The following is a 13,796-nucleotide window of genomic DNA, read 5'->3' as shown; positions in this document are numbered from 1 at the left end:
CCAGCCCCGCAGCAACAGGGCTTCTGCTGCCGCCTCTCCCCCCGCCTCCTGCCGGCCCGGTCCGCACCGCGCGGAAATTTCGAAGCCGCGCCAACCCGCAGCGGGAGGAAGGCGCAGAGCAGCCGAGAAGCGATCGGGGCAGGAGAGCGACTCCTTCCCTCCCTCCCTCGCCTGCAGCAGGGACGAGCTCAAACAGTGGAGTCTGACCAAGCTCCCCCACAACCGCAGAGGAGCAGAATTGAAAGAGGGCTTTTCGGTGGGCAGTTCATTAGCAGTTTATCGCGCTCCTCCTTGGATCTACAAAGGCAGGAGCCCTCGAACTGCCTGATACAGCACAGAGCAAGGCGGCAAAACAGGGAGATACCCGTTTATCTCCAGAGTGGGGAGAGAAGGGAAGCAAGTAATAAACCCTCTCTGGAAGTGAAGGTTGGTGGTAGGAGCAAGGGAAGTTTGGGGTAGTTATTCCATGGATTTTTCTTACACTGAAGGAGTTGAGATAAACAGAGGTGGAGAGGATGGTGAGTGCCAAAGCAGATGTACCCGCGTTTCCAACTAGACACCAGACTGATTTGACTCGTACAAAGATAAATCCGAATCAGGTTTGCTTGAAATATTTCTCAGTCACTGTCAAATTAGCTCTCCTTACATACCTAAGGATATCAAAAGATAGTATACTACTACAAATAATTAATGGAATAAAATGAAAGACCAACGCAATTCCACCCTTATCAGTTAATTTTTCTCCAAAAAATTGCTTATATAAAAAGATTGCAAGTTTAAAGAGAGATGCTCCAACAAGCCAAGGCTGTATTGCTTCCTGTCTCTCAATCCTCCTACTTAATATGAGGCACTTGAAGACTCACTGAGGTCATTCCTTCCTGGAACACGAGCTGAACTGATCAACATGACCTACTTCCTTCCTTACGGGTACTTTGAGAAACAGGTTTGCTGAAAACCCAGTGCATTCCTTTGAAAAATCTGCATTTACTCCCACGTGGGATAAAGTTTTTTCTGGTGCCCAGCCCAATACTTCCTTGCAGTGACTCAGGCTGGTCTTGATCTCCACTCATGCAGAACAGGACCCTATGTGGTCTACATTTTGCTAAAATCCCCCTCTTGCACAAGAGGAGTATTAAGACAGTTAATTAGAAGGTAATATGTTAAATAAAACCTAAACAATATGTTTATGACCAAAAAGTTTTAAATAATTAAAATCACTAATCTACCTGAGTGCTGAAACGCTAAGCTAGTTGGTGGTGTTTGTCTTGTTTGGTTGGGGTTTTTTGCTAGCAGTAACTTTTTCTGCTGGTGCACAGAATTAAGGCCTTTTTATTCACAGGATTAGCTTGCTCAGACAGTAAAGTTCTTAATTACTATTTTCTTTCCTTCAATTAAATGAGGTCAGACAGGAAAAAAAATAATCTTGATTTCTAAAAATCTTATGAGAACTAACTGCAGGGACAAGATGGTTAAACCAAATTACTCCTAAACACAAGGTACGTATTAAAGAAGTTTCCCTACTCCACATCCCCTCAACGGATCCCAGACTTTTTATACAAAGTCTTCTTGTTTGGAAAGCAAATTTGAGTTCTAATTCCTGCCAGCATGCCGCTTGACAGTCAGAAGTGAAACACAACGCAGTAGGACTGATAAACTTATTTTTAAATAAGTGCTTTTTCCAGTCCTGTAATGTGCTATAAAACTATGGAATAAAGCATAACCTCAGTTAGTGACAGATCTGAAGTCTAAATTTATTTGGAGTTTTAGTAATTATCAAGCAGGAGAATCACTCTTCTTCCAAGAAAAGTATGAGGACTAAAAGAAGTTTTAATGTTATTTGCAATTACAGAAAAAAAAATTAACTGATCTGTTAAGGCCTCAAAAAGTGCAAGGTCAGTGTCTCCCTCGTGGACATTCACAATATGAATGACCAGAACACATAGCTTCACCACAGTTAAGAGGATTGCTAACCCTCAGCCAGGGATGAGGATTGCAGCCTAGGGATGGTTTATGTGGATATGTTTTTAAGTGTCATACAGTCTCCCCCTCAAAATTAGTGCCATCAGGCATCATAGGCACTAATTCAATAATATAACAATTATATTGAACTGGTCTGAGTTGAAGACACCTGCATTCTCTCAGTAACTGGTAAGCACAGTTCAGATCTGGTTTGGGTTTGTTTGTCTGGGGTTTGGGGTTTTTTTTTTGTGGTTTGTTTTTTTTAAATGGGTATCTCTCCTTACTCCTGCATTCAAGAAGCAGTCACTTAAAATAGCTTCCAGTTTGCTACTCTAAGCCTAAGCTTACTATTCCCATGCTCTGCTACACAACAGGAAACACAAGCAAAAAAGAGCACTGCAGCTTGCTCACAGACTACGGCTGAAATCTCCTACGAATTCTCCTGATTGACAGGGACACCAGGGGCACTTGGTGTGGTCAGTCCAGGGCAGCTGCTTAGGGGTAAACAGACAGGGATGAAAACATGAACACAAAGCTCAAAAACCCCAACAAGTTTAGTAGGAAAACAAGGGCATTCTTTGGTTTCAAACCTACCCAGGTAAACATCATTGCTGCCCCTGAACAGAGGCAGTCATAGAGAGCAGAGTTTGGAAGCTCACTAGCAGCACTTCACTGAGCCTCCAAAAGGGGAGGAGCAGGAGCGGAGCACACACGAGCCAACTGCATGCTAGCTCCACATCTGTCAGCGTTAACTAACACCAGAAAGCAGGAGGACAATGTACTAGTACCTCTGCCTGGCTTTCTGTTACATCTTTGAAGGATTCTTTAGGAGAAAGAAATAGCTCTCGAGTACCGTATTATTTTCCTTCCTCTTTCTTTGTGCATAGCCAGCACCTTGCCCTGTCACACAGCCGTCAGCAAGTGGAGCTCAGGTAGCCCAACAGACACTGAGAGGAAACTGCATAGCTACTACTTTGTAGTAATCAAAAATGTAACTGCAAATTGCAGTTTTAGTCAAACTTGCCATTTTGAGTCCAGAATATTGCTCTCCAACAACATGCAGCCATAAAAGACACCTAAATCCCTGTTTGTACAGAGGTTTGAAGTTACAGAACTTCTGATGCAAAACAAATCAGAGAGCAAAGAAAAGACTATGAACAGCTGGCACTGTCATAAGAACTGCAGTCACAAAGGTGCAGATTCTCCAATCCAGCCAGGCTGTGACCAGCACTAAACCCAGGAGGTGGCAAAGGTGGTTTATACTAGTTTGACCATGGCTGGAGACCAATTTTATTCTTGCCTTGTTTTGGAAACAACACACACACCCCCACGCCACAAAGGCCACACAAAGCTGAAGCAATCTGTACCTATGTAAGTGAAACAGCTTGCAACTTGGGAATTGCATGTGTAAGAGAAGAAGGAACTTTATGGCCTGGAAGATTTTCCTTTTCTCTATACTGAACTTCTGCTTGCAGGTGAGGCTTTCAGATTTCCAGTCAGCATTTGACTGTACCTAAATACTAACACTGCAGCAGATGCTGCAAACAGAAAATCCTCCAAATCAGTCCCCCACTTTCCCTGGGGATAGAGAGGAAGCAAGCAAACTCTTCAGGGAGGTCATTATAGTAGGACAACAGGTGTCCTGAAAATTCACCTGTGCTCTGTTCACTAGGCTACACTGGCATCCTGGGCTGGCACAGAAACACAGGTCCATCTGCCTGCAAAAAGATCAAGACTAGCGCAAGAAGTCACCGCCTTTGGGAAGCTGGCATGGGGTAGAGCAGAGATGGTATCATTAGCTCTGCTGTACTCCAGCAGTTCCCAGACCACCCAAGTGCTTGGGCACAAAAGATGCTCATGACACTCTTTTTCCATTTCTTCTTACTACAGGCAGCATCAGCCTGACATCCCTCCAAATAACATGATTCTGCTTGATCACTGCTTTATTCATTGCACAGTTGTGTTTACACATCCATCACAGTAGGATTCAGTCTTGATCCAGAAACAGTCAAAGTGTTACAATACAAGGAAAAATCAGTTTTGTACTTACAAGTTAAAATTGTAACCATGGGGAATTGTGTTAGGTGCAATGAATCATGTTAGGTATAACCATAGAAACCTCATATATTTTCTATGAATTTTGTGTTTGGAAACTAACATTATGATTGAAACAACAGAGGTAATTATAAAGTGCAGTCAAGTGATTAACTAGTAATTACTTATAAGTTTTATAGTTCTTTACTCTTATGACTAGATGTTCTTGTACATTAGATAAGAATAAGATTGGAACTGACCATCTGTGATTGAAACTGTGTTAAACTTCAAAGAGCAAGGACAAGAAACTAAGGAGACCATCACGGACACCAGTTTGCTGCTTGGAAACCCCCTTAGCCTTCCCATCTTGATTTGAATATCAAGGATTCCAATCAGTAGAGCTAAGTGAAATAGACCAATGATTGTTTTTAAATAAGAATATTGATAAGGTTATATAATCAAAGGACCAATCATTATAAAGGTTAAGTTTCAGAGTGAGTATAGTATACATTTTTATGTAAAGAAACTTATGTAACAATGATTGGACAGAAAAAGTGTATAAAAACGGAGGGATTTTAATACTAAGGGGGACACGCCTTTGGAGGAGATCCCCGGCATCCCCAGCACTGCAATAAACAAAGTGCCTGCTTCTTAACATCAGGTTGGTGTTAAGGAGTTTTATTTCGGATTTCGGTAACAAAAACTGGCAGCATGCCACAGAGTAGTGATGTAGAGAAGGAACTGCTAATTGCTTAATGATTGTCTCTCTATAACTTTACATACCAAAGACTGGTGTTTGTCAAGGATTAAGCCTGTCAGAGACTGGTACTTGGGAGTGATGAGCAAGAAGGAACCATGAACAATCACAAAACTTAATTAAATGTTTGATGAATTTACGATCTTGTTGAGAAGGCACAAGTAGAGGCCTTGCTTGAATAGATAGGGCCAGAAAAGTTAAGAACTCCTGTCTTTGTTCTTGTCCTTGTAGATAATTTAGGTTAAACTAACCATATGGTTCTACACCACTAATGAAAACTTAGATAATAAGAGCACTAACAAGCACTGATGTATCAAAACAAGTAAAAGACCATACTGCGCAGAATCACCTGAGGAGGGTCAAATAGCGGACAAGTGAGGAAGACTATGGAAGACCACCAGAGGACTCCTGAAGACCACCAGAGACCTTCAATGCACCTGCGTAAAGGACATTTGCATATGCTAATAGTTTCCTGGAAAACTAATGAATATGTATAACATTTCTCAGAAATCTAGTGAATATGTATGTAGAACATGTACTTAACCTGCACAATTAGACCCGACGGTGTGCACGATAGGTGGAGTGATCCCCCGTGCATCCAGCACTGCCAATAAAGAATACCTACTTAATAGTTAATCAAACTATTGAGTTAATTTCTTTGAATCAGTAGGAACAGCGAGCAGAACCTGAGCATGAAGCTCCCACCCTACACAGCAGTGCCCAGAGCAGGGAACTGCTCTAAATTTCACTGTCTTGCACTTGTTTCCATGCTGATGCTCTCAAAAGTCCCCAGCCTCAATCCCTGCCACACACGCTCCTAAGTATTCACACCTTTATCTGTTATTCTCTGTGCAGAAAGAGCCAGAATCCAAACTGTCAGGAGTACCTCAAGCCATTCTGTTGTGCAGCAGCCTTTCCAAGAGCAAAGCTGTAAACAGCTCCTAACTGTAGGCCTCAGCAGAGAACAAAGACAATTGTTTGGCAGACTCCTGAGAGCTTAGCCTTCTGTAAGCTGCCAGCAGGCTTTTGTCCTTGGCTGAAAGGACCCATGCTGAAGACCCTTTCTCTACTGGGACACCGATCACAGAAAGTCAACACTGATGGATGCCACTCATTTCACCCTTTCTCATATGGGTCTGTCAGGTAGAAGCAAAAGTTACTCCTTCATTTAACCATTTCTCTTCCTAGGAAGTCTTTGGACCTTGTTAAGTAACTACACTAGGACACAGCAAAAACACCTGCAGAGAGTGGGCACAGAGGGCTATTTCATTGGCAGTATTGTACATGCTGTCATTTACATCGGTGTAAAGAGCAGGTCAAAGACTGCTGTTTTGATGTGGCAACTGTATACATCCTCTTTGTACTATCATGAACTACACAAGATAAAAGTATAAGGGAGTTAAAAAAAAAAAAAAGGCCTGATTGTCTCCTTCCCAGGTGTTTTGTAAAAATTAGGAAAGCTCTGTTTTTTCTTTAAGGGCTTCTAAACTCAGCATGAAAACATTCCAGCTAAGGTTCTTCAGAACTCTCATTCACAGCTCTTCTTGCCAGCCCTGCTCAAACACAACACAACTATGTTTTCAGAAACAAGGATAAATGAATCCCTAAAACCATGCAATGAACCCCTAAAACTAACCAGGTTTGCTGCTGTTGCTACGTGAATTTGGGCAGGAACAGACTGTAGTCTAGCTGGATCAGATTCCATAAGGACAATCAGATCTTTAATCCTTGGGCCACATTTAGCTGGAATCGTAGGAGTAGCATAGCATTCATGCATCTGTGAATCCTATTTCAAAACAGAGCAGAACCACAGATGCTCCAGTCACTGCAAAGAGTTATTGCTTTCACATAAAGTTCAAGCAACAATATTCACAGTAATTTAATGGCAATTAAATACATAATAGGTGCAGGTTATGTTCCAACTAGATAAAGCAGGGAGAGATGGAACAAAATCCTAGAGATGTCATAAGGGGGTCTCTGGACAAGACTTGGGGGGGGGGGGGGGGGGGGGTAAAAAAATCCAGCTTTCACTGTCAGGGTATCACACCACCCCTTGGATCAGGACTCTCCAAGCTCCAAGATGTGACTGCTTTGGTAGTAGCTGCAAAACTTTTACTTCCTTTTGAGAAAAAAAGACAACAAACCTCCTCCACCCAAACCCCACCCCACCCGAACACCTTTTTCACCTTCTTCCTGGAGAAGAAAGTGGGGATCTCTTGTCCCACTGAGTTACCAAACATGTCTTCCTCTCCACTGCTCAGAAGAGAGCTGAGAACTGCCCTCCACCACATGCTTCTCCTTCCAGAGCAACGGCACTCACACAAGCCAGGTGGGGGAGCCCCTCCATCAGGGCCACACTGTCTTTTATCTTCAAAGCAGCAACCGGGACTTCTGCATGGCCATACACCTCTAGGTGAAAGGCCTTTTGCCTGCCACTCTGATCTGATCCATTTCTCTGGCTCACCCACCTGTTTTTTCTACCATGTTCCTGTACAACAGAAGGAATACCCCATGAGCTGTATTAGGCACAGGATGGACAGGTCTTCTATACATCTAGCAAACATTGTAGCAGGAGTCCTGGGCTTCTCTCACTTTCAATAACACTTCAGTTAATCTTAAGATTTTATTCACAGCTTGTATTGACCTCAGTGCTCCAACATCACAATCTGCTGGCAAATTATAAAATACATCACCTACCACATGCTGCTAATAAGACACAACAATCAGAAATATCCTCTTCTTTGTTCACTTTGAAAGGAGGAAACACGTTCTTACCAGCTGTCCTCAACCATTGCTCTAGCTGTGAATGCTTAAATCAGGCTTTACCCTTTTTTTTCTCAACCTCTTAATCCTTTTAGCAAATGATACATTAGTTCTGCCTTGTGCCTAAGCACCCTTAGGAGGGTACTTCTAATGGATAATTAACAACACTTAATTATTTCTCCAGGTAGTTTGACTGCATTTATTTATGAATACTGCAGCATTATGTGAAAAGTCCAGCTTGTTCAGGGCCTGGGAAACTTAAGGCAGTCTACTCAGTTGTATTTCCCTCCTACTGCTCAGGCTCCCAGCCATGTTCAGAAGATCATTCTTCTGTTAGCAAGTCCCACTGCTATCCAACTCTGCAGAATATGCAGAGCTCACACAGTAGCTGATACTGAAGCTCTCATTCCACCTGTGTCATTGCATCTGCATGGCACAGGCTTGAAACCCCTCCAGGGCAGGCATCAGAGCAGGAAGAGGCATCAGAAGCAGCCTTACTTGAGCAGGTCCAGAGTGGGCAGCGCAAGGGCAGGAAAGCCTGAGAGGTGAGGCTTCCCCGTTTCCCCACACCACAGCCCCATGTTGAGAAGCCACCTGTGGCTTGGGCCAGCACACAACATTTTCTGGAGCATTTCTTTGTTCCACTTGCAACACAGAGCTGCACTTCCTCCCTGACCCAAGCTAAGGCAGGAGTTTAAGCACCCACCAACAGATCCAAACTAACTACTTCAAGCAGCCCTCAAACGTCGGGCTGTTTCCCCGTTAGTTTTCAGGACGGCCCCAACAGCTCATTACCCACGGTTCCCATTACCTTTGATCCACACGACCCCACCGTCCTCAAGAAGCTGCAGGGAACCGGCCCCGACCACGCTCATCCTCCGCTGACCGGCTGGGCTGGGTTGAGCCGAGCCCCTCACAGCGGGTGAGGGCGCTCCCGACAGCTATGAGGGGAGGGAGCGCGGCAGCCGAGCCCTCACGGCGCCAAACCATCGGCCGCTCAGCGACCGTTAACGGCTCCGCGGTATTTATAGCTCGCCGGACCGCGCGGGCGCGAGGCAACCGTTGGCCGCGCGAGCCGTGCCGGGTGGTGGGGCGGGGCGGGGCGGGGCGGGGCGATAGCCGCCATTTCCCTGACGAGGGACGCTCTGGGGAATGGGGTGGCAGCCTTGAGGCCTGCCGCCCCTCACGGCATCAGGCCTGTCAAGGGCAGTGGCTCCTGCCCGACGCGGGAGGGAGGGAGGGAGGGAGGCAGGCTGCCCCCCGGTTCAGCCAAAGCTGGAAGACCGGTGGAGCCGTGATCCAAACCTGCGACAAGTCCCAGCCAGCGGCCCAGCTGTCAACAAAGGGATATGGCTGTGGCCATTGGTGAAGCCTTCGCACACCTCTGCGTCAAAGGCAGCTAAAGGAAACACCATGACGAAGGAGGGGAAGTGGGCTTATTTGTGGGCCTTCTCAGCCAGCTCAGTGCAGCGCGATACTAAACCTTGCCTCCAGGCTGGGACCCTAGGGTGAAGGACAGGATAATGTATTCACACAAAGCAGGGAAATATTACCCCGCAGAAGAGGGCGCTAGCTGCAAAAACTGATTCTTTTGGCAAGAAGTAACAGGGATTAGCTGAGAAATATGACTTAACCTGCTCCGACTTCTCCTGGCAAGACTGACTATGCAGTGCCAGCAGGTGCATGATACTTCTTTTCCATGCAGGGCAGCAATGCGCAGTGATTGAATGCAGGAGGAGCTGTTATCACAAACTGGAAACTGACACAAGCAATTAGATGACAAGCGATTTTATTTTGCAAAACAATCACTATACAGCAACAAATACAATTGCAAATCGGATTGAAAAACATGAACTACCTACCACCAGCCATTCAAGAAATGCCTCTTTTATGGTAACAGGCTCTAGACTTACCAGAAAAAACACAGGTTTGTAACAGCAGACTGTATTCCTTGACATCCCAGCATACAGCATGTTTATTTGTTGGCTTTTTCTCTTTGCTAAAGTTGAAGTGGCTTTTATATGCTTGACTTTTCCAAGTGTGAAACTAGTTTACCTTCCTGCAGTGGGAGTTGCTGGAGTTGCAGAGGGAGTTGCTTTAGCCATCTGACTAGTGAGTGAACTCGACACACACCTAGGCTAGAAATCTACCTGCATCAGTTTTCATAGCAAACGTGATCTACTCTTCAAGGCATTTGCCTTTGAAGGGACATTTGTACTTGGATTTTGAACAGTATTTGGTCCAGCATGGAAAAAACTGCTCACGTGGTAGTCCACACTGGCTGCCTTTCGACTCCCTTTGGGTTGTGTATATAGGCAAACTTAGATTTGTAAGCAGCCACGATGAGGTTACTACTGTACCTTAGCAGAGCGTTGAATGGATAATACCATTTACTGTTGTACAGTGAAAATATACATAGCCCTTGTGGGCACACTATTTCCCTCATCAGTATTAGTTTTTCCTCTACTTTGCTGGACAGAGGTTTGCTCAACTTTGCTTGCTTTCTGCTTGTGGTTACATAGAAACAGAACTCTGCAGATGAGGCAGAAGCACTTTTTCTTTTGTCTCTACAGTTTGATGGATTATTAATTTAGGGCTCTCCCCTAGCTATCCAAACAAGGTTTCACCATTCCTTTTGTCTGGATTAATACTCTGCTTTGTTACAGAGTTGGGTCTCAGGCACCCAACATACCTGCTGGCTCAACATGCCTGTGGAAAAGAAACACAACGGATGCAGTTTCCAGGAAGCTGGCTCTATCTTCTTTAGTGGGCATTACGTATTTACAAAACCATTGTTTTTAAAACCAACACTCTTCTTGCAAAGTTAAGATTAATATGAGCTTTTTCAGTGAACATCTAGAGTCATGTAACATAACTTGGTTTTTTTTATTACTTAACAGCACAAAACTCTTCATTTCTTTTCATCTAACTCCAAGTGTTTTAGGATTCTTTCTATGGAAGGATGATAACGATTACAAAGGTCTTTGCTTGAATCAAGACAAGAAAGCTCATTTTAATGCATGAAATAAATGACTTGGTGTCTTACACCACTTTAACTTTGGACTCATAGGTGGATTAACTAAGCTTCATTTTCTAGAGTATGTAAATTTTAAAAGCAGAATTAAAAAAACCTTGAGTCTCAGGTTAACACTGTTCTCACTAGCTGGTGTTCAGCTTCAGACTCTCTCCCACACTGGCAAAAGGCATAAAAAAAAAAAACACTGCAAGGCTTTATATTGATTGATAGTATGATCAGAGCAATGTGATATACTGTTGTTTTTTCCTTCTGTCTTTCTGTCTTTTTTCTGGAAAAATGGGAAGAGGCTTTTAATGCACCTCGCTTCACACTGTTTCCATGTGAATTCTTAGGATTACTCTAAGCATAAAGTGTAACAAATACAAGGCAGAAATCAGAATCCTCCAGATGCACTTAGCATGGTTCTAACTTCACTGTTCTTTGTATAAAACAACCAACTTACAAACAGTATTAGGTACTTTATAGTGTGAAAAAGCTTTTTGCAGAGCTGAAATGTTGGGGGGGGGGGCTGTTAGGAGTTCATCTTCAGTAAAATTTTTAGAGATGTAATAATTTTGTTTTGTCTTTGTACTGCTGTGACAGCTTAGCCAAAATCCCCCTTTGGTCCACTGAATATTTACTGTCTAGTAACTGTGCATTTACTACCTGAATTTAATGATGGGGAATCCTGTGCTATTAATTATTAGAATCCTTCTCCACAGACATAAAAATCTTCTCTATGAGTCTTTTCAGATCAAACCCCAACGCACACACGCACACATACAAATTAAGGAAAAAGAACAGATCAAAAGCTTCCAACACACAATGTTAACCTAATACATGTATCAAGTATAGCTCAACCGACAGTGCAAAGTTTAGTTAAGAGATTTCAAAAGGAAAAGATCAAACAATCTGCAAGAATGTAAACTGGTCATTTCATAATGTCTACTGTACATTAGTATCAGCAGATTATTTTCTGCTGATGAGTAATACTACCATATTACCTTCAGTGTTCTCTTAGTGTCCATAAGATAGTGTTGGAGTTCTCCCAGGTAACTCCGCTAGATCAGTTGTTTATATATCTCTGTCCTTTATCTTTTATGCACACTTTTTCTTATACTTTTTATAGTCAATATAATCCCACTTTGCTCAGATTTTAAGATGCCCTATTTGTTAATGAATCACTATGGCAACGCAGTCTAGGGAGCTCATTTTATTTATTCATGTACTACAATTTACAGGCATCTCTGTTATGTTTATCACTGTTATCTGAGTGCCTGAGTGTATACATGAGACATCACTAAAGGAGTGGAAACGACATCTTAATACTTTTTATGTGTTTCAACTTTAGCAAAAGAAAAAAATAAATAAATCTAACATTCACTGTTACTACAGGAGTTTAGAAAGAAAGAAAGAAAGAAGGAAAGAAAGAAAGAAAGAAAAAGAAAGAAAAAGCCAGAACCAAACTATTGTGGATTTTTCAAAAATCCAGAATCCAAACTCAGCCATCTTTGGAGACCCTTTTACAAACATCTGGACCCCACAAAAATCATACCTTTGTGAAGAAAGGGAGGGAAGGGAAGAGGGAAGGAATCCTTTTTCTAGCATCACAGAAGAGATTTGCATCTGGCACTAAAACAGGGTCACGGCTTTTAGTTGTTACAGAAAGCAACTTCATGCTAAGATTTTCATTTTTTTTAAATGTATTCTTATGAATAGGGAAAAAAACCCCTGCTAACATCTACTTTTACATACCTAAAATTGCAACACCAAAGGGTGCAAGAGACACAGATACTGTGAATAAAGAAGTAGAATATTCAAGTATATGAGGAGGGCATATCACAAATGGCCACAGAGAAATATATATATAATACTGTATCAAACAGATGAAAAGGATGTGAAACCAGTGGTGCGTACACAAATCTAGCTGCTTAACCAACTTTCTAATCAGACACAAGTCCATTGGGGTGGAAGTACTTGCTTTCAACAGCTTTTTTATGTCACTTCCCCAAGCATGGTTCAAATGTTTTCAACTACTATTTTTAGTTATTAGTTAAATAATTTATTGGCTTTTCAGCTATACACTGACATAATTAACCAGGTCCAAAAAAATGTTAATAACTTAATTCAACTTTTGTTCTACTCATTTATACAAAATAACACTTTTTTTTTAATTAAACTTGAATTTCTCTATATGCCCTTCCTTCTCGTAAGCAGACTGTTAATTTAACCTGTAATAACTTACAATGGGCAACTTTTTTTATTTCCCCATCTATCAACAGAACAGTGAAATGAGGAACTTGGGGTATTAACAAGGCTCTTCAGAAAGAGGTGGATGGCCTTCAGGCACATGAAAGGTAAATGCATTTTATCATAGTACAGTACTCCATGCAAGACAGAGCAGAGCAACAATAATTGTCCAATGTAACATACTGCAGTTGTATACCCATATAAAGCCAGTGTCTTCCTGTTGTAAATGGAGATCAGGCCAATTTCTGCATCTATTTAATTTTTTTTTCTGTTTTTTTTTTAACTGTATGGTTAACTACAAGTCTTGGGATGTGACTTAAGTTTTAGACATGGTAAAGAATGAATGTAACACCTGCTCTGAGCCCATTCCTGCCAAGAGCTCATGCCTAAATATTATTACTTCATACAATGCAAGATGAGCAAATTCATAAGCCCTGCTTAGCAAGGGCTGCCGTGACATCTTCAGCAAGGGTAGCAAGCTGGGGCGATTCAAGCAGGTTGATGCTTCCAGAGGATGAGACGTTGCTAAGTCTGCGTGGTGAAGCCACGCTGGACCTGCCTGGTGACTGTGTGATGATCTCAGCCCCGTGATCGACACGGGCTTTAGCATGCTCTCTGAAGTTTAGCTTCTGGCTGTCAATCTGCTCCAGGAAAGCAAAGAATTTAACACATTATGCATTCACCAAATTATCTTGTTATAGATCACCTTTTGGGTCTCATTTTGTTTACTTTTAAGAACCCTTAAAAGGATTGAAGCTTCTTCACTCCTTAGAATAATTGAAACTGAAGATTTTAATATATGTAATATATATGTAATATTATGTTTAATATATACTGGCTTACTATGTTACATTCTCTTACTATTTTTGTCTCTGATGGATGCTTTAATAAGCAGTACCATTGTTCCTAGCTGTAGGAATTTAATAGACATTTTATGAGCATTGTGATTTGTTTCCAAAATCTGTATTTTCCAATGTTTGTGGGAGTGATCTTACTTTCGAGATGTTTTCCTCCTGT

The 13,796-nt window shown here is 42.3% G+C and overlaps 1 protein-coding gene across 50 annotated transcripts in view; it reads right to left on the bottom strand.

Moving 5' to 3' along the window:
- Positions 1-9,285: 9,285 nt before the first annotated feature.
- Positions 9,286-13,796, bottom strand: part of MAP2 (microtubule associated protein 2) — a 249,859-nt gene continuing 245,348 nt past the window's right edge. For all 50 annotated transcript variants that reach the window (XM_069781951.1, XM_069781956.1, XM_069781958.1 and 47 more), the window contains one exon: positions 9,286-13,420. In XM_069781951.1, the coding sequence (XP_069638052.1) occupies positions 13,205-13,420 (216 nt within the window). In that variant the 3' untranslated portion in view covers positions 9,286-13,204. The remainder of the gene's footprint in view (positions 13,421-13,796) is intronic.

The sequence above is a fragment of the Haliaeetus albicilla genome, chromosome 4, assembly GCF_947461875.1.
Source record: "Haliaeetus albicilla chromosome 4, bHalAlb1.1, whole genome shotgun sequence".
Lineage (NCBI taxonomy): Eukaryota > Metazoa > Chordata > Aves > Accipitriformes > Accipitridae > Haliaeetus > Haliaeetus albicilla.
This window is presented reverse-complemented; position numbering and strand designations above follow the sequence as displayed.